General features: G+C 54.7%; 1 protein-coding gene across 1 annotated transcript in view; it reads right to left on the minus strand.

Annotated features, from left to right (window-relative positions):
- TSPAN11 (tetraspanin 11) overlaps nucleotides 1-17,672 on the minus strand; it is a 61,487-nt gene that overhangs the window by 12,753 nt on the left and 31,062 nt on the right. The window contains exon 4 of the mRNA XM_055566061.1: nucleotides 7,019-7,210. Within this exon, the coding sequence (XP_055422036.1) occupies nucleotides 7,019-7,210 (192 nt within the window). The remainder of the gene's footprint in view (nucleotides 1-7,018; nucleotides 7,211-17,672) is intronic.

The following is a 17,672-nucleotide window of genomic DNA, read 5'->3' on the forward strand; positions in this document are numbered from 1 at the left end:
CCCCTCCGGGCAGGCCACCTCCTCCCTAAGGGGCCCTGAGCCTTCACGCCTGGGCTGGAGTCACAGCCACGGCTCTGATGCCTACGTCCGTCCCATTCACTCTACTCAGCCCAGCCTGACCCTCCGAGTCCAGTGACTGCCCAGCTGAGCTACACCCCTCGTGCGCACACCGGGCGTGCCTCAGTCTCTGCTGGTCCTGCGTGGGTTTGCTGCCCTGACCACATCTGTGCGTGCAGCTGAGCGCCATCTAGTCTGGGCTCAGGCAAGGCCTCCACAAAGCCCTCCCCAAGCCAGAAGGTCCTGACCGTGACCTTGTAACCACACCCTTCCTCCTGACCCCGTCTGACTCCCGGGACTCAGGCCTGTCCGACCCCCAGCGATGTTCGCCCTCCGGCTCTGACCTGCATCTCGTCCTGTCCCCCTGCTCCGCAGGGTGAAAGGAACGCACCCACACCCACTCCTCCCAGACCCCTACCCCTTGCTGAGTTTTGTGACCGCCTCCCAATTCTGTACTCAGCCCTGACCCCCGTCCTTCCAGAACTGACCCCCCAAATCTTGGTCTGATAGAAACCAGTAATGAGATTTCCAAGGACAGCTCTAGGAACCTCTGCCCCAGAGCCCTCCATTAGGACAGGCCCCTTCCAAACACGCCAGACTGGAGCCTAGTCACAGAATGGACCAGCCTGCTAAGACAGAACAGGACCCAAACATTCACCTCCACCCTGTACCATCTACCAACATTTTTTTTTTCTTTAATTCTCTAATGGAGTAGTTTGCACTGGAAGAAAAGGTGGATAGTTTCTAAAGCTACGGATCCCAAATGAAGCTGAAACAGCACAACCCTTTCTGAACCAATCTGATACCTTCTTTAATGAGAGACTCCACAGGAACCATGCAAAAATATTCCTCCTTGTGACATTAAGGTGATTAATTAGCAAGTGGGTTTTCAGATGGACTTACCCTGCCTGTATCTGGGGCAAGCCGAGCCCCAGATATAGTTTCTGAGGTGGATTCACTGGTGCCCACGAGACCGGGCAACTTAGTCCAGCTGGTGCTGTCCTTGAGGTCAGTTTTAAGAATGTTATACCACTGGACTTTGGGAATTTCTCCCTGGGACTGCTTCTGCCACAAAGACGGGGGTTTGGACAAAGGTTTTCTCCTCTGTCTCCTCCACCATCAGCACAGTCAGGGATGGAAACCAAGCCACAGCTGGCTCGGTGTCCAGGCAGGTGGAGATACTGGCCGGCTTAACTCAGAGACAGTCTTGACTCTCTCCAGTGGGGAGAGAGCAGAGTCAGGTGCAGCTGGGCTTAAGTCTCGGGAAGAAGAGCCGGCCCGCAGCCCCCAGCTTGGCTGTGTGATCTGATCATGGCCATGGGAGGGTCAGAGAGCTTGGAACAGCCAAAGAGGCTGGACCGGAAAAGACAGAGCCAGCTGTTTGAGCAGCAGTGACCTCAGGCCACGTTATTTGCTGGCAATTAACTGCCGGCTGGAGGCAGTCAGGGCTTGGGGCGCAGCTGCCTACTTGTTCGTGCAGAAAAATGAGGATGTGGATTTTGGAGCCTGGAGCCATTCCAGTAACAAAATGTCACTGTTGGAAGGATGAGGGTGACCTCTACCCTGCTGGCCCCAGCCCAGCCACAGTGACTCCACCGGGCCGGGGGCTGCTCTGCAGGACGCCGGGGTGTGCTCTGGTTCCTGTCTGATGCTGATACCCGAGCTGGCCTGAGAGGCTGGGAGCAGAGAGAGGGCCAGGCTGGGAGGGGAGTTTTTCCTCTCCACATCAGCTCTGCTCCACGGCCAGCCCTCGCCAGGCCATCCTTGCTGGGCACTTGCTTGTGAAATAAGGTTTGGGTAGAGCCCTAGACCAAGGCCACAGGTGCAGAGTGCCACACCAAGGTCATCTCCAGAACTGACAGAGGCCCATAGCAACTGTTGCCATGAGCCCCCCTGACCTGCGACCCAGGGATTGAATCCCCGTCTCTTGCATCTCATGCATTGGCAGGTGGGTTCTTTACCTCTAGTGCCACCTGGGAAGCCCCAACTATGTTAGACTCATCTCCAACTCAGCCGAAGCCCTTCTCTGGTGCACTCACAGCTGACCCCTGCACCCCAGCGCTCTGCAGCCTGACCCCCACTTCCTGGTGGGCCAGGTGGCGGGTAGCCAGGTGACCGGCCCCTAGTCCTCACCTCTGTGTTTCCCTTTGCACCCAGAATGCCAACCATGGACCCCGAGTCACGACAAGCTGAGTACCCACTCCCTGTGTGGGAGCCCTCCAGGAAGTGGGGACAGAGGCGGCTGGGACAGGGGAAGGGCCTGGACCAAGCCAGGGTGATGGCCGTGTGACCTCGGGCAAGTCTGTTTTTCTGGGGCTGCGGTGCGGGTGGGGTGGTTCACGCCTTGGCCGCCAGGGAGCCCCTTCCTGTGCAGCCCCTAACCTAAGCAAGGCCAGCAAGGAGGAGGCTGACAGGAGGCTCTGAAAGGAAGGGGCTGAGTCTCGCAGGCGACCGACCATGTGCTGTCCTGGTGTGGTGCAGAGCCAAGTTCAGCCCAGGCCCCAGCTGGGAGACTGGGGCCCTGGGTGACTGCATGGGGCACCTTCTGGATGGCTCCTGGGGCTACTCGTACCTAATTCCCCAAGAGCCTGGCGAGGGTCCTCTTGCTCACTCCCCGCCTCCACTGCCCCAAATCAAGCAGATAAGCAGAGGTCCTCTCTGACGGGGCAGAGTCAGGGTTCCCCAGGCCTCGGCTGTAGGACCCATTCCTTTGACACACACAGGCGGTGACACCAAGATCAGAAAGTCACCAACGGACGAGGCTGTGACCACCTGTCTGGGTGACTGGTGGGGCCCTGACAAAGTAAGGAGTGGGTGAGAAAACAGCCTGGGGAGGGACTTCCCTGGCAGCCCAGTGGTTAAGACTCCGTGCTTCCAATGCAAGGGGCACAGGTTTGATCCCCGGTCAGGGAACTAAGATCCCACATACCACATGGGGTGGCCGCCCCACTCCTCCAAAAAAAAGAAAGAAACCAGCCTGGGGAGGACATGGTCAAAACCCTGGACATGGAGATCCAGGCACCCTTTCTGCCACCCTGTCCCCTGCTTCTATTGAGAGAGTGGCCCAGCCAAGATGTGGGGACCCTGGGAGTCATGGCCCTAAGAATAACGCAATTTATTTAGGCTCCTTCTCAAAGGAGCTGGTGCTGGTGATGCAAATGATAATTATAGCCACACTTGATGATCTTTATATAATGTGGTGACTCGTTTCCTAAGACCTAAAATACTGTCTTGTTCTCTTCATGCTTCCCCCCAGCCCCCCGTATGGGGATGGGGACATCAAGGTGGCCGGGAGGGGCCAGGTGACTTCCAAGACACTTTCTACTCCAGCCCTGACTGCCCGGGTAATGAAGCCCAATGGAAGCGCTGCAACTTGGGGTCCCCTCATTTTCAAAACTGGTTCTAGAACTTCTTCCTTCAACTCCCTCTCCTAAGTATAAAAGAAGCTGTGATGAAGACCCAGCTGAGCCTGAACCACCCATTCTCATCTTCATCTGACTGAAGATGTGAGCGTTCAGAGCCCACATTCAAAACTCTAAAAACATCCCTTGCTTTCGATCAGGGTAGCATCTGTCTTGGTCATCATCTTGGACTGGGCTGGCCTGAATGACCCGGCTCATTCACGCAGGCTGCGCTAAAAAAGAAGAGCTGGCGTGAATAATTTAAATCTTGCTCCCTTTCCCCTTCTGCAGATTTCCGACTTCTCGCTGATCATGATTTCGGCACCAGCGAAGACGAACTATTCCTGTCCCTGATGAACATTTCCTTCTGGGGAAAGTGACTCTGAGGGGCTGCAGATGTGCTGGAGGAAGGGCTCAGGCCGGGACAGATGCCGTGGGAGCCGGCTGGCCCTCGCCCGGCAGCTCGAGGGGAGCTTTTGATGTCGGGCCCCTTCCTCGGCCTGAGCTAAGCTGGATGTAGACTCTTCAGATCCCTGGTCTTTCATCTCCCCCTCTCCTCTTCAGGGACCGCTTTCCACTCACTGCACTTCTCCTTTAGCTGACTCAAGGCTTCAAAAGGAAGTCAGACACGGAGGGGGAGAGAAGAAATGAAACCAGGAAGGAAACTCCAGAAACCACAGAACACTTTTAAACTGCCTTAAGCATCCCCGCTTGCCTCCAAATGGGAGCCTGGGTTTTAAAATGTCTACTTGGGTTAACCAGAGAAAGTCTGACAGCTGTCTTCTTGGTTAAAACATTCTGATGCTCAGTAATTCAGGGGCTGTGGGCCAACAGGTGGATGACTCAGGGTCTGCCCCCTCACCTGTGTTCAGTCCCCAGACTGGACCCTTTCAAAGGTCGGGCAGGGAAAAGTAAAGGAAGAAAACACCAAGTTTTGAGGTTTGCTGTCTGTAAGCCCCGGGCTCCACATTCCTAGATAGGTGTGTGTGTGTGTGTGCGCACAAGGGCACTTTCTCCTGACCTCACTTTCAAGTGGACGCCTCTCTGAAGTGTCTGGTTAGTGATGCTGGGGCTAAAAGACCATCGGTTCTGTGAGGATGGAAGTGAATGCAGGCAGGAGGGTCAAGGTGGGGCTGAGAAGGAGGATGGCATCTCATAGCAGCCTGTCCAGCAGCCCCTGTGGCCCCCAGGCCCAGGGAGATGAGAGGTCTGTTTGCTGACCTTCCAAAGCTCAGAAGGGCGAAAGGTGTGCTCCGGGGCCACAGGCCCAAGCTTCTGGCCTTCCTGGGTCTCCACATCTTCCCCGCATGGTTGGCCCCCCACCTACCTCCCCAGGGCAGGTCTCAGACCATGTGATCGTCTGGCTGTGATTGGGGAGGCCAGATGGTGGGACAGGTCTCACAGATGGATGGTGTAGAAAGAGGAGGCTGCGGTCAGCGCTGGGCGGGTCGGTTACGGACCCCTTGGCTCTCCTCTGGTCCCCAAGGATGCCAAGGGGAAGAGCCCAGCAGCCCCAGCCCCTGTGAGCCTCTGTCCCATCACAGCTGGACCTTCCTGCCCCCATCACACTGCATCCCTGGTCACTCAGTCAGGCCCTGTGTTCTCTCTTATCCAGCTCACAGTGTTCCGATCAGGGGCATCAGCAGGCTCGCTGGGACTCCAGCGTGGGGGACATTGTTGGGGATGGGCTGGCTCAGGGCACCCCTGTCCTATGGCTGGAAGGAAAGGTTGGGTCAAAGCCAAGCTCTGGAGGCTGGTCCCCTGTGGGCCTTCACTCCCCCCGCCCCCCGCCAGGAACCACATCCACACGGCCTGCACCTTGCTCTGGGCAATCCTCAGAGCAGAACTAAGAATTTCTTCCAGGCAGGGGAGAGCCATCCCGCTGAGCCTGGACACACACACTGCTGCATCCAGAGCTAAAACTAGGTTACGGCTGGTGAGAGAGGCCTGGGGCTCAGCCCCTCCGGACGGAGCTTCTTCTCCCTGGTCGGATGTGTGAGTCCCAGGCTGCTGGGTCAGCAGTGGGCACGTAAAGACAGGCGGGGGGGGGTGGGCACTGACCTCAAGGCTTCTTCTCGTCACCTGATTCCTGTAGCTCAACCTGGTTCCTCACTGAGACTCAGACTGGATCTGCCTTGACCCTTCCTGTCTATGTCTGAATGTTTTGCAGCTTCCCTCCCCTGCCCTGATGGCTCAGATGGTAAAGAATCCACCTGCAATGCAGAAGACCTGGGTTCGATCTCTGAGTGGAAAAGATCCCCTGGAGGAGGGCATGGCAACCCACTCCAGTATTCTTGCCTGGAGAAGCCCATGGACAGAAGATCCTGGTGGGCTACAGTCCATGGGATTGCAAAGAGTTGGATGCGACTGAGTGACTAACACTTCTTAATTACTGCCCACACAGGGCTTGTGGTTGGGGACATGAAGGGGGAGATGCCAGCCGGGCCCCAGGGAGCCTGATCTGTCCACAGGTGCCCAGGAGGGAGGGAAGGAGGGAGGGTCAGGCCTGGGAGTCCAGAGTGGGACTCCGGCTTCTGCCCCCTCGGGTATAGCCCTGACTTCCTTTCCTGGTGCTCAGGGTCAGCGGTGGTGGTGGTGGGGGGGGCGCTCTTCCCAGCTTCCCAAGGGGTGTTTGTCAAGGAGCCTGTGCCCACCTCACCCATGAAACAAACACCTGCCTGAACGACCCCACCTGAGTCTGACCAAGCTTCTACATCCAACTCCCAGAGCATCATCAGGACGGCATGGGAAAGGCCAGATGGGGAGGGAGCAAAGCCATCAATGAAATGGCTTCCTCCAGCAGGTACATTGCGAGGAAGAGTCAGAGATTGATGGGGAGCAGAGAGACCGAGAGAGACCCAAGGGACCACTCGACCGACTTTAACACACAGACCTCACTTCCATCTTGATTCAAATAAACTGAAAAAAAAAAACAAAAAAAAGAATAGCTTATGGCTCAACAGGGGAAATCTGAAATTGCCTGGTTATTTCATGATATTAAGGATCGGCTCTTAATGGTTTCTAGGTGTGATAACAGTCTTGTCGTTACCCTTTCTAAAAAGAGAATCCTGATTTTCGAGGTATACCCTGAGGCACTGACAGATGCCCTGCTGTCTGGGGTCTCGGGTGGGGGCAGGGCAGGGGTGGGGGAGGGGGCAGGCAGAGAGGATTGGCTCTGAGATGGTGGAGGTGAGTCTGGGTGATGGGCTTCATGAAAACGTTCTTTTCATTTTAGCCTATGTTTGAAAATCGCCATTATTAAACCCGGACAGAGGAAGAAGAGGAGGAGACGGGAAGGAGGTGAGGGAGCGGCTTTGCCACCACCAGCGAGGTGTTCTCCTGGCTTAGGTCCTAATAAGAACCTGGAGACGGTGGCAGATAGCTGGCCCGTGGCCGCCCACCCCTCCCCAGCCCGCCCTCTGCAGGCCTCAGAGCCGGGGCTGGTGTCCCCGAGTGGGGCTCTCAGCACAGAGCCTGGTCGGGGGGTCAGGGGGGAAACAGGTGGTCAGAGGCCCCGGGGTGGGTGGCCCCCTCCGCCCTGCTGGCGGGCAGGCACTCACCGCAGAGAGGCAGCCCCTGTCCTCGCGGATGATGGCGCCGAAGCCCAGGAAGCCGGTCACCATGACGAGGGCACCCGCAAAGATGAGGATGTAGGCAGAGGCGGCGAAGGTGCTGGAGGCCAGGACACCGAGGTAGCCGCTCTTCTCCACCAGGGTCCAGACGCCCACAGCCATGACCGCGGCGCCCCCCACCTGCGGGACATGGAGTCTGAGCGCCCACTCCGCAAGGGACCCTTCTCGCCCATCCACTCGCTTGGTCCTTGGAGGGGCCCGGGGGAAGGGTCTGGCTGCCCATTTTGCAGATGGGGAAACAGAGGCTTGTCCATGGTCGAGGGGAGCAGCAGGGACAGGGCAAGAATCCGGGTCCGGCCCCCCAGTCCCCTGCTTCCCACCACGATGCCCGAGAATCTCTGTCACGAGTCAGGGACACTTCAGTCGTGGGGACCCCTCCTGCCATTCTGCCGCTTGTGTCCCCAGAGGGGCGCTTTCACAAGCCCCCTTCTCATCGCCCTGGGGGGGCCACACGACTGGGCTTCTTCCCTGCGCTCTACCAATGGAGGACAAGCCCCCAGAAGAAGGGGAGCTGCCTGAGGGCCACCTCTAACGGGAGACATGGGGCAGGGCTGGCTCCAGCTCTGGGCCCTGGCCTGTGGCTCAACTGTGCTGCCCCCTCGGCAGAAGGGACGCATGCCCCACAGGCTGGAGTCGCTCTGGGACAGCAGGACATTGAGCAGGAGGGGAGGAGTCCTGTTTGCTGACTGATCCTTTCTAGCCCTGATCCCAGGAAGGGGCCCTGGGAACACACCTGCCCTGTTCCTCCTACAGTGAGGCTCAGTGACCCTTCCTGTGATGCCAGGCAGAGTGTGTGTGCCTGTGTGTGTGTCCTCCAGGGGCCGCACGGGGACCTCTGCGGGCAAGTGGGGGCTCCTTAACCATGAGTCTGCACCAGGCACCTCTAGGACTCAACTTCCCATGTCCTCTTCCGAGCTTTACAAGAGTCCAGGAGGCTCAGGGCAGGTAGGTGGGAGCGCACATTTCCCCTCTTTTGCACATGAGGAAACGGGGGCTGGAGGGACTAGAATGTGCTCACGAGCACAGCCCTCAAGTTTCAAGACTGAGACGTAGATCCAGGTCTGCTGAGGGCCAATCCGAGTATGCCATCCTGGGACTGCACACACTGGGCTGGGAGGCTCTTGACTCACTCCTGCTTTTCAGATACATGTGTTTCCTTCTAAGGACCATTTTATCCCCCTTAGCACCTCCAGCAGGTTAAAAGAACCAGCTCTGAGCAGAATCTACCACACTGTAACATCTCTAAGATCAAGATTTTTTGCAGTCCCCTGGACTGCAAGGAGATCATACTAGTCAATCCTAAAGGAAATCGACCCTGAATATTCATTGGAATGACTGATGCTGAAGCTCCAGTACTTTGGCCACCTGATTCAAAGAGCCGACTCATTGGAAAAGACCCTGATGCTGGGAAAGACTGAAGGAGGAAGGAGAAGGGGACGACAGAGGAGGAGATGGTTGGGTGGCATCAAGGACTCAATGGACATGATTTGAGCAAACTCCAGGAGATAGCGAAGGACAGGGAAGCCTGGTGTGCTGCAGTCTTTGGGGTCTCAAAGAGTCAGACACGACTGAGTGACCGAACACCAACAACAAAGATCAAGATACACCTTACGGTTGATGGCACCTGACAACCACACTTGGCAGCGCTCCTGCCTTGTACCGAAAACAAGGGTGTATCTTCCAAGTGATGGTATCTTAGATTTGATGAAATCCTGGCCTATGATGGACTTTCCAGTCCTCTGAGGGTATGGGCTATCTCTGGCCACACGATCTCCGTGACCAGTAAGGGATTTCCTACAACTGGGTCTGCGGGATTGTGTCAAGTGAGGGTATCCAGCAAAATATTCAGCACATATTCTTTCTGCCCCTACAGTCCACCTGAGAAGGTTGGGGTTGAGGGCCTCAGCTGTGCATAACTAGCTGTGTGACCTAAAGATGGTCCCTGAACCTCTCTGGGCCTCATGTCTCCATCTCTCAAACAATGGAGGTGTATTAGGCCAGGGGTTCCCAACCTCTAATCACCAAGGGCCCCTTTAATGACTTTCTCCCAGGGGTCTTAGGTTTTGAAGGGCTTCTGTCTACCAAACGCAGTGTATTAAGTGATAATTCATTTCTCATTTCTTATTAATCAAAGGCACATGCTACTACCAAGAAGAGATTCTGAGCAGCACGAAACAGCCAACGTGACCACGTTGAGTGGCTCTAACTTTTAGCACTTGTAGGGTCTTTAGAGAAACCTGCACATCATCCACAAGGCTTGTCGACCCCACAGGCTTACATTGGATCTAGAACCACCCAAAGGGATGGGTGTGGACTGCCCCGGGGACACCTAGTCTGCTGGGGGACATGGAACCCACTGAGAATCTGGTAAACAGCTCTGCACACAGTGCCCAGAGAAGTGCCATCCACATGAACTAACGTGCCCTGCTTCAGGGGTCGTGGTCCCATCTTGCATAGACAACGACCCCAGCGTAGATGCCTCTGGGGGCCCCCGCCATCTCTCATCCTCTAAGACAGCGCTCCTCAGTCGGGCTGCACTGCCTGGGGACCCCGGAGCATTACCCAGGTGACTGGGGGTGGGACTGCCATGGTTCTTTTACCAAGTTCCAGTAGCTTCCAGTTGAGAACCATTACATAGTTTCCTGTTAACAGGGGTCAGTGTTCTGTCCCCACTCCCCGAGCAGGACCCCAAGAACACCTTCCCTTTGGGCCACAATCTGGAGGCACCTGGCCAGGCTCTGGACTGCCCACCTCCTTCCCTGTCTGCGTCAGGGTGCTCTCAGTGATGGGAGCTTTGGGGTATAAGGTGGGGTAACGAGGAGCAGGATTTTCGGTCCAAAGGGATGAAAATCAGATTATGCAAGAAAGGAAAAGACTATGTGCTCCCGGGGAGGAGCACACTAACCCCTAAAGGAAGAGCGCACCATGCGGTCACAGATGGGCTGGGGTCTCACAAGGCAGGTGGGGCCGCAGCTTAGGCACGGTGGAAGCAGGCCCCTGCCCACACAGGAGGGTCTGGGTGGACACAGTGCCCTGATTTGGGTCTGGAAAGCAACAAACCCAGACTGGTTCTGATATCCAGAAATCAGGAGGTGAGTCCGAGTCAGTGGGACCCCCAATCCTCCCCTGGGGTATCCCATGCATCTGCTGGGGACACGGAGTGGGTTTCAAGTCCTCCAGGGGGTGTCCTCCTTGGGATCCGGTTGGCTGTTTAGAAAATCATCTTTAGGGACTTCCCTGATTAGTCTAGTGGTTAAGACTTTGCCTTCTAAGGCAGGGGGAGTGGGTTTGATCCCTGGTCGGGGAGGTAAAATCCCATATATCTTGTGGCCCAAAGCCCAAAAGACACACAAAAAAACCCAGAGCACTCATAGCTTTCACCAAGCAGTTCTGAGATGTCGGGTCAGCAGAAAGAGCAGTGGAAGAGGCCCAGGGGGAGGATGATTCGGGCTGGAGCCAAATGACCCTGCTGAGCTGGGCAGACGGCTATTTGCATAGAGTTGATCCAACAGCATTTGGCTCTTTGCAGAAACTGGGTTGGTTTCCTGTGGAATATTAGGTACATCTTTCAAAACCAGAGCCTGCAGCCAATCAGCCAGAAAAACCCTGCAGAGGGTGAAGCTGGCCTTCTTACCCACGAGGACACACACAGGCCGGGAGGGGCGGCAGGGCACCCAGGCCGTGTAATTTTAGGAACGGCCCATTTATAGAAGAGAAACATGGCCAAAAAGTCGCTTGTCATCACGGGAAGGATTAGCCTGAGTGGCTGCACACGCTGTTTCGGAGAGACCTCAGGCTGCAGGCAGAAAAGGAAAGCAGGCAGAATGGAAAAGTTACTGCAGGTTTTTCTTGTCTTGTGTGGCCGCTGAAAGGCTTTCTGTGCTGGGGTCAGTGGAGGAGGCCCAGGATGGTGGGGGTCCCAGTGGAGGGACCCCGGACAGGAGTGGGATCGCACAGGTGACAGTGTTGTCCTCTCCCTTAAGTGTTTGCTACAGGCCTCCAGGGGCCAAGCTCCACCTGGACTGGAAGGACTGGGAGCTGGATGTGAGTTCACCCAGTCAGAACCACTTCTGTCCTCCACGCTCCCCACCCCTGGCAGCCTCATCAACGGGACCACCACTGCCCAAACCAACCAGCCCCCCAGGGTCACTCTGGACTCTTCACTCTCCTGCAGGGACAGCAGGGGCCTGTCCCCCTCTGGCCTCTTAGCTCACCATCTGCCCCCCCAAGTGCTGCCATGGTTTTTCGTCCCCCCACCCCACCCTGGAGAAGGCTCTCGAGAGTCCCTTGGACAGCATGGAGATCAAGGAGATCAAACCAGTCTATCCTTAAGGAAATCAACCCTGAATATTCATTGGAAGGACTGATGCTGAAGCTCCAATACTTTGGCCACCTGATGCGAAGAGGCGACTCATTGGAAAAGACCCTGATGCTGGAAAAGATTGAGGGCGAGAGGAGAAGGGGACGACAGAGGATGAGATGGTTGGATGGCATCACTGACTCAATGGATGTAAGTTTGATCAAGCTCCAGGAGATAGTGCAGACCAGAGGAACCTGGCGTGCTGCAGTCCATGGGGTCGCAAACAGTAGGACATGACTTAGCAACTGAACAACAACAGCCCACCCTGTATGGCCTCCTGGTTGGCTCATTCCAGATGCAGTGTGTGTGCTTCCAGGGCTGACCAGCTGGGATCCCCACCGAAAAATCGCCCCCAGCACCCAGCACCCAAGGCCCCCAGCCCAGACTCAGGCGTGGATTCCTCCAAGCAAACTGTCTGGTTTCTGGGCCACATCAGGGACAGCTCAGAGCAGCCACCCCAGGTTTCCTCCTGGACCAGCCTCCCCACCGTGGCCCTGGGCAGACCAGATGAGCAACCCCGCCCCAAGCAGGGCCTGTCCCCCAGCAGATGCTGCGGCTCAGAGAGGCAGATGCCCAGGCACCATGGGGTCCTATGACTTCGGCATCTTAAGATGGGACGTGGCAGAAACACCAGCCATGGGGCCCCTCATGTTCTTCCTCAGATGGCCTGCTTCAGGAGGTGGGCACAGGCCTCATTCTGTGGGGGTGATGGTGAGCAGTGAAGGCTTCTCCTCTTGGCGGGGAGGTGAGCAGAGTCTCTTCCTTCCCTGAGGACCCTGGAGGGGTGCTCTCAAGACGCCGCTCTCCCCCTGGCTGGGCAAGTCCTCCATCACAGCTGCCTCCCGCCTTGGCCCGTGTCCTCTCAGGGGATCCCAGGAATTTCCCGGAGGCCGAGCCCCACGGCCCCCTAAGGGAGATGCCCACCCGGCAGCCAGCACCCCAGACAGCACAGAGCTTCCAGAGCAGAGACGCCTCTCCAGGGAAGGGAGCTGCTGCTCCCCGGTTCTCCCAGCCTGCGCAGCTCCTGAGAGGCTGGGAAAGCCTTGATTATTAACACAGCCAAGCAGCTAATTAAAACAATAAGTTAGAGAGCAACACTGCAAGAGGGATGGGAACTGTAGGGACCTGTGTAGGACGCAGGAGGGCGAGTAAAGCATTTCCTAGCAAGCCTGAGTCACGCTCATTTTAGGATCATGAAAGCATTGGCATTTTGGTTCCTGACCCAGAGCTGTATCCTGCTGGTGAGATGGGCATGATCAACTCTGCATTAATGGAACTGCATGGTGGGGTGGGGGAGTCAGGGGCAGGTGATAGTGAAGGGTGGGGGACAGGCATGGGATGAGGTGGGGGTAGGGGTCTGGAGGTGGGGCAGAGCTTAGATGTAGAATGTGAGTGTGTACTGCCATGCTACTTCAGTTTTGCTTATATTCTTCGCACTCTGTGTGTCTAAACTGCCCATGCCATCAAAACACATCTTAATCCGGGTTCAACCCTGACCCCTGGGGACATTTGGGAGTTCACAAGGGCATCAGCGAGGTGGGTCTAAGGCTGTGGTTACATATCCGTGGTCTATGGAGATGGAAGAGCAGCGGACTCAGAGTCAGAAAGCCCAGAACTGACCTCTGGGAATCATCTCAGCTGACATTTTATCATCTACAGAACGGGAGTGAGGATAATTACAGAGTGCTTGTAGGATCTTTTTGGAGAGTGAGATGATTTATAACCCTCAAACTGTGCTGCGCTGGCAGCTGGTGGAGGCTTGGTTTAAAATCTCATCAAGACCTTGCACTGCATAACTGGCACCTGAATCTCCCCCCCGCCAACCCCCATCCCATTGCTCTGGGTGTTTCAAACTTTGGGATGTAACCATTCAGGGCTGTGAGATAAACTTGGTGGGATGGATGTAACCTGCACTAAAGGGCTTCCCAGGTGGCTCAGTGGTAAAGAATCCACCTGCTAATGCAGGAAGCATGGGAGACACGGGTTCGATCCCTGGGTCGGGAAGATCCCCTGGAGGAGGAAATGGCAACCCACTCCAGTAGTATTCTTGCCCGGAGAATCCCATGGACAGAGGAGCCTGGTGGGTTGAGGTCCACGGGGTCACAAAAAGCTGGACAGGACTTAGCGACTAAACAACAAGAGCAACAGCAACCTATACTAAAACGCAGAACAGAACACCCACCATGAAACAGAGGAGAAAATACGAGTGCACAGCACACAGTAAAGGTAAGTTTAGCTTCATGGAGGCGTTTCTTGTGCGTTCATGAACCGCTTACATGGGTCGTGATCCCCAAAGCCATCGACTCAGAGATCTGGACACAGAAAGCTTTTGGAGGTGAGGCAGACCCCTTAGTCTAATCACCGTAGCAACAGAGAGCAGCTAAGCACCCAGTATGTGCCAGAAATAAGAGGGAAATGTTTTCCTCGATACTAATCTTTAATTCTTACAGGTACCGGTAGTCCCACACGACGTATGAAAACAGCGAGGCTCGGTGGGATGAAGTGATTTGCCTAATGTCTTAGTCTGCTCAAGGTTGCCATGATAAAACACCATAGCTGGGCAACTTAAACAGAAATTTATTTCCATTTCTCACAGTTTTGGAGGTGGGAAGTCCTGAAAATAAGGTGCTGGCTGATTCAGTTTTGGTAAGGATCTTCTTTGCCTACGGACAGCTGTCTTCCCACTGTGTCCTCACGTGTCCTCTGGAGAGTGCTCTCCTCCTCCACTTAAGGCCACCAACCCTATGAATTAGGACCCCACCTTTATGATCTCCTGTGAGTGCGTGCGTGCTAAGTCGTTTCAGTCGTGTCTGACTCCTTGTGACTCTGTGGACTGTAGCCCGGCAGGATCCACTGTCCGTGGGATTCTCCAGGCAAGAATACTCCTTCTCCAGGGGATCTTCCCGACCCAGGGATTGAACTCAAGTCTCCTGCATTGGCAGGTGGATTCTTCACCACTAGCGCCACCTGGGAAGCCTCTTATGACCTTCAGTTCAGTTCAGTTCAGTCGCTCAGTCGTGTCCGACTTTTTGCGACCCCGTGGACTGCAACACGCCAGACCTCCCTGTCCATCACCAACTCCCAAAGCTTACTCACATTTATGTCCATTGAGTTGGTGATGCCATCCAACCATCTCCTCCTCAATCGTCCCCTTCTCCTCCTGCCTTCAATCTTTCCCAGAATCAGGGTCTTTTCCAATGAGTCAGTTCTTCACATCAGGAGGCCAAAGGATTGGAGTTTCAGTTCAACATCAGTCCTTCCAATGAATATTCAGGACTGATTTCCTTTAGGATGGACTGGTTGGCTCTCTCTGCAGTCCAATGGACTCTCAAGAATCTTCTCCAACACCACAGTTCAAAAGCATCAATTCTTCAGCACTCAGCTTTCTTTATAGTCCAACTCTCATATCCATACATGACTACTGGAAAAACCATAGCCTTGACTAGATGGACCTTTGTTGGCAAAGTAATGTCTCTGCTTTTTAATATGCTGTCTAGATTGGTCATAACTTTTCTTCCAAGGAGTAAACATTTTTTAATTTCATGGCTGCAATCACCATCTGCAGTATTTTGGAGCCCTCAAAATAAAGTCTGTCACTGTTTCCACTGTTTCCCCATCTATTTGCCATAAAGTGATGGGACCAGATGCCATGATCTTCGTTTTCTGAATGTTGAGCTTTAAGCCAACTTTTTCACTCTCCTCTTTCACTTTCATCAAGAGGCTCTTTAGTTCTTCTTCACTTTCTGCCCTAAGGGTGGTGTTATCTGCATAGCTGAGATTACTAATATTTCTCCTGGCAATCTTGATTCCAGCTTGTGCTTCATCCAGCCCAGTGTTTCTTATGATGTACTCTGCATATAAGTTAAATAAGCTGGGTGACAATATACAGCCTTGATGTACTCCTTTCCCAATTTGGAACCAGTCTGTTGTTCCATGTCCAGTTCTAACTGTTGCTTCCTGACCTGTATACAGATTTCTCAAGAGGCAGGTCTTATGACCTTACTTAACCTTCAGATCAGATCAGATCAGTCACTCAGTCGTGTCCGACTCTTTGTGACCCCATGAATCGCAGCATGCCAGGCCTCCTAAATGTCCTGTCTTCAAATAGAGCCTCACTGACGATTCAGGCTTCAACACATGAATCCCAATGGGTCACAGTTCAGTCCACAGCACCATGACAGTAAACAATAGGCTCTGAATTTGAGCTGGAACTTGAGCCTGAGTCTTCCTGGCATGCTCTACTGTGTCACTAATTCATGGGCTTCCCAGATGGCACTAGTGGTAAAGAACCTGCTTGCTGATGCAGGAGACACAGGAGATGCAGGTTGGATCCCTGTGTCGGGAAGATCCCCTGGAAGAGGGCACAGCAACCCACTCCAATATTCTTGTCTGGAGAATCCCATGGACAGAGGAGCCTGCTACAGTTCATAGGATTGCAAAGAGTTGGACACGACTGATGCGACTTAGCACATACCCCCAGGACACTGGGAACATGCAGGACTCAGAGCTGGAGGCAACGGGTGACATTAGAGCCGATGGTCAAGCACTCAACTCAGGGATCGGAGAGAGGTGCCTCCAGCTCTGGGGCTTTGGGCAGATGGCTTCCCCCTTGGTAACCCGGGGCTCTCACAGAGCTGTTCACAGCCCCGGGGCACGGGGAGGTTATCTAGGATGATGCAGGTGGAAGCACAGCCCAGGGAGCCCTCAGCTGTGAGCTCCACGGATGCAGGAAGCTTGGTCCACAGACATACTCCAAGGGCCCACAGCAGGACTTGGCACTTAGCATCTGCTTAATAAATGCCACGGACTGGATTTTCAATTATCGTTGACCAGAATACCTGGATGTCAGCTCCAGCTTGCTTATCACAGTACAGTAAGGAGGAATCTGAACTGACTGAGCCTGCTCCCTGTTGGTGACGAGGATAACGGAGGTACGGCCACCAGGGCTGATCCGAGCATGGCAAGTGATGATCCACGGAAGGTCTTTATCCAGGGGAGTCCCCACAAATCTTCCCACTAGGAGAACCTGGGCTTTCTTACTCTCTCCCAGCCGGATCTGGACGGTGTACCAGGGAGATGCACGGGGCAGGATCACTGTTCTAACAAGGAAGTGTTTGGAGTGTTCACCCCAATCAATCTGCCTCTGCCGTCTAGGGCACCTTCCGCGGCTGTGCTTGGGGTGGGGGGAGGGGCTGCTGCTGTTGCTGCTAAGTTGCTTCAGTCGTGTCCGACTCTGTGCGACCCCATGGACTGCAGCCCACCAGGCTCCTCCATCCATGGGATTTTCCAGGCAAGAGTACTGGAGTGGGTTGCCTTGCCTTCTCTGGCGGGGAGGGGCAGTGGACGGCAAATGGGGGGTATCTGGGGACCCTCCCTGGTGCTCTACACAGATTCTATGGGGAAGGGGGAAGAGGTGGGGATCTCTGGGGGGTGGAGAGCACCCACAGTGCAGACACTGGCTCTGATATGCGTCTTATAAGAGGGGCTGCTCCGAGGGAAGGACCAGCCACTGGACTCTGGGGTGTGTAGAAGGGGTCCTCGAGGACAAGATCTCTCCCTGGAGAATTCTTGAAAATTCCCAGGGACTCGGTGTGCCGCCGAATGCATGGGGCTGGGCTCTGCCGTGGGAGAAGAAAGACCAGGGGTCTGTCCCATGTCTATTGAGATCGTAGGGAGTCCGGGGGACAGATGCCAGAACCTCAAAGCTTGAACCTTTGAAACTGACCATCCCCTACATGGGGAGGAGACTTGGCTGACTGGGTCTCTGGAGGCTGGGCCGTGTTCAGCCAGACCCCCCGGGCAGGGGTATTTTTAACTCAGAGCAGGAGGTCTGTGTGGGGAGCTGACTTTGGACTTCTGGCCTCCAGAGCTATGAGACAACAAATTTCTGTTGTCTGAAGCCACCCAATTTATGCTCCTTTGTTAAGGCTCCTCAGCAGCCCAAGACAGTAAGATACTGGGACAATTTTTCCTTATTTATATTTTTCAGTATTTTAAGATTATTAAAGTAGATACATCAGACTTTCATGATCAGGAAAAGCATACTTCTTCTTTAAAAAAAACCCTCACTCAGCGAGTATCCTAAACACCCCACTGGATTTATCTTTGGGAATCGGAAGTGTCTACACCCACAGAGCATACTGATCACATCCACGTGACTTTATTGTTCTACTGTCTTCCTCTATACAACTTCACTATTCCAGGAAACACTTGCCCAGGAAG

The sequence above is a fragment of the Bubalus kerabau genome, chromosome 1 (assembly GCF_029407905.1).
Source record: "Bubalus kerabau isolate K-KA32 ecotype Philippines breed swamp buffalo chromosome 1, PCC_UOA_SB_1v2, whole genome shotgun sequence".
Lineage (NCBI taxonomy): Eukaryota > Metazoa > Chordata > Mammalia > Artiodactyla > Bovidae > Bubalus > Bubalus kerabau.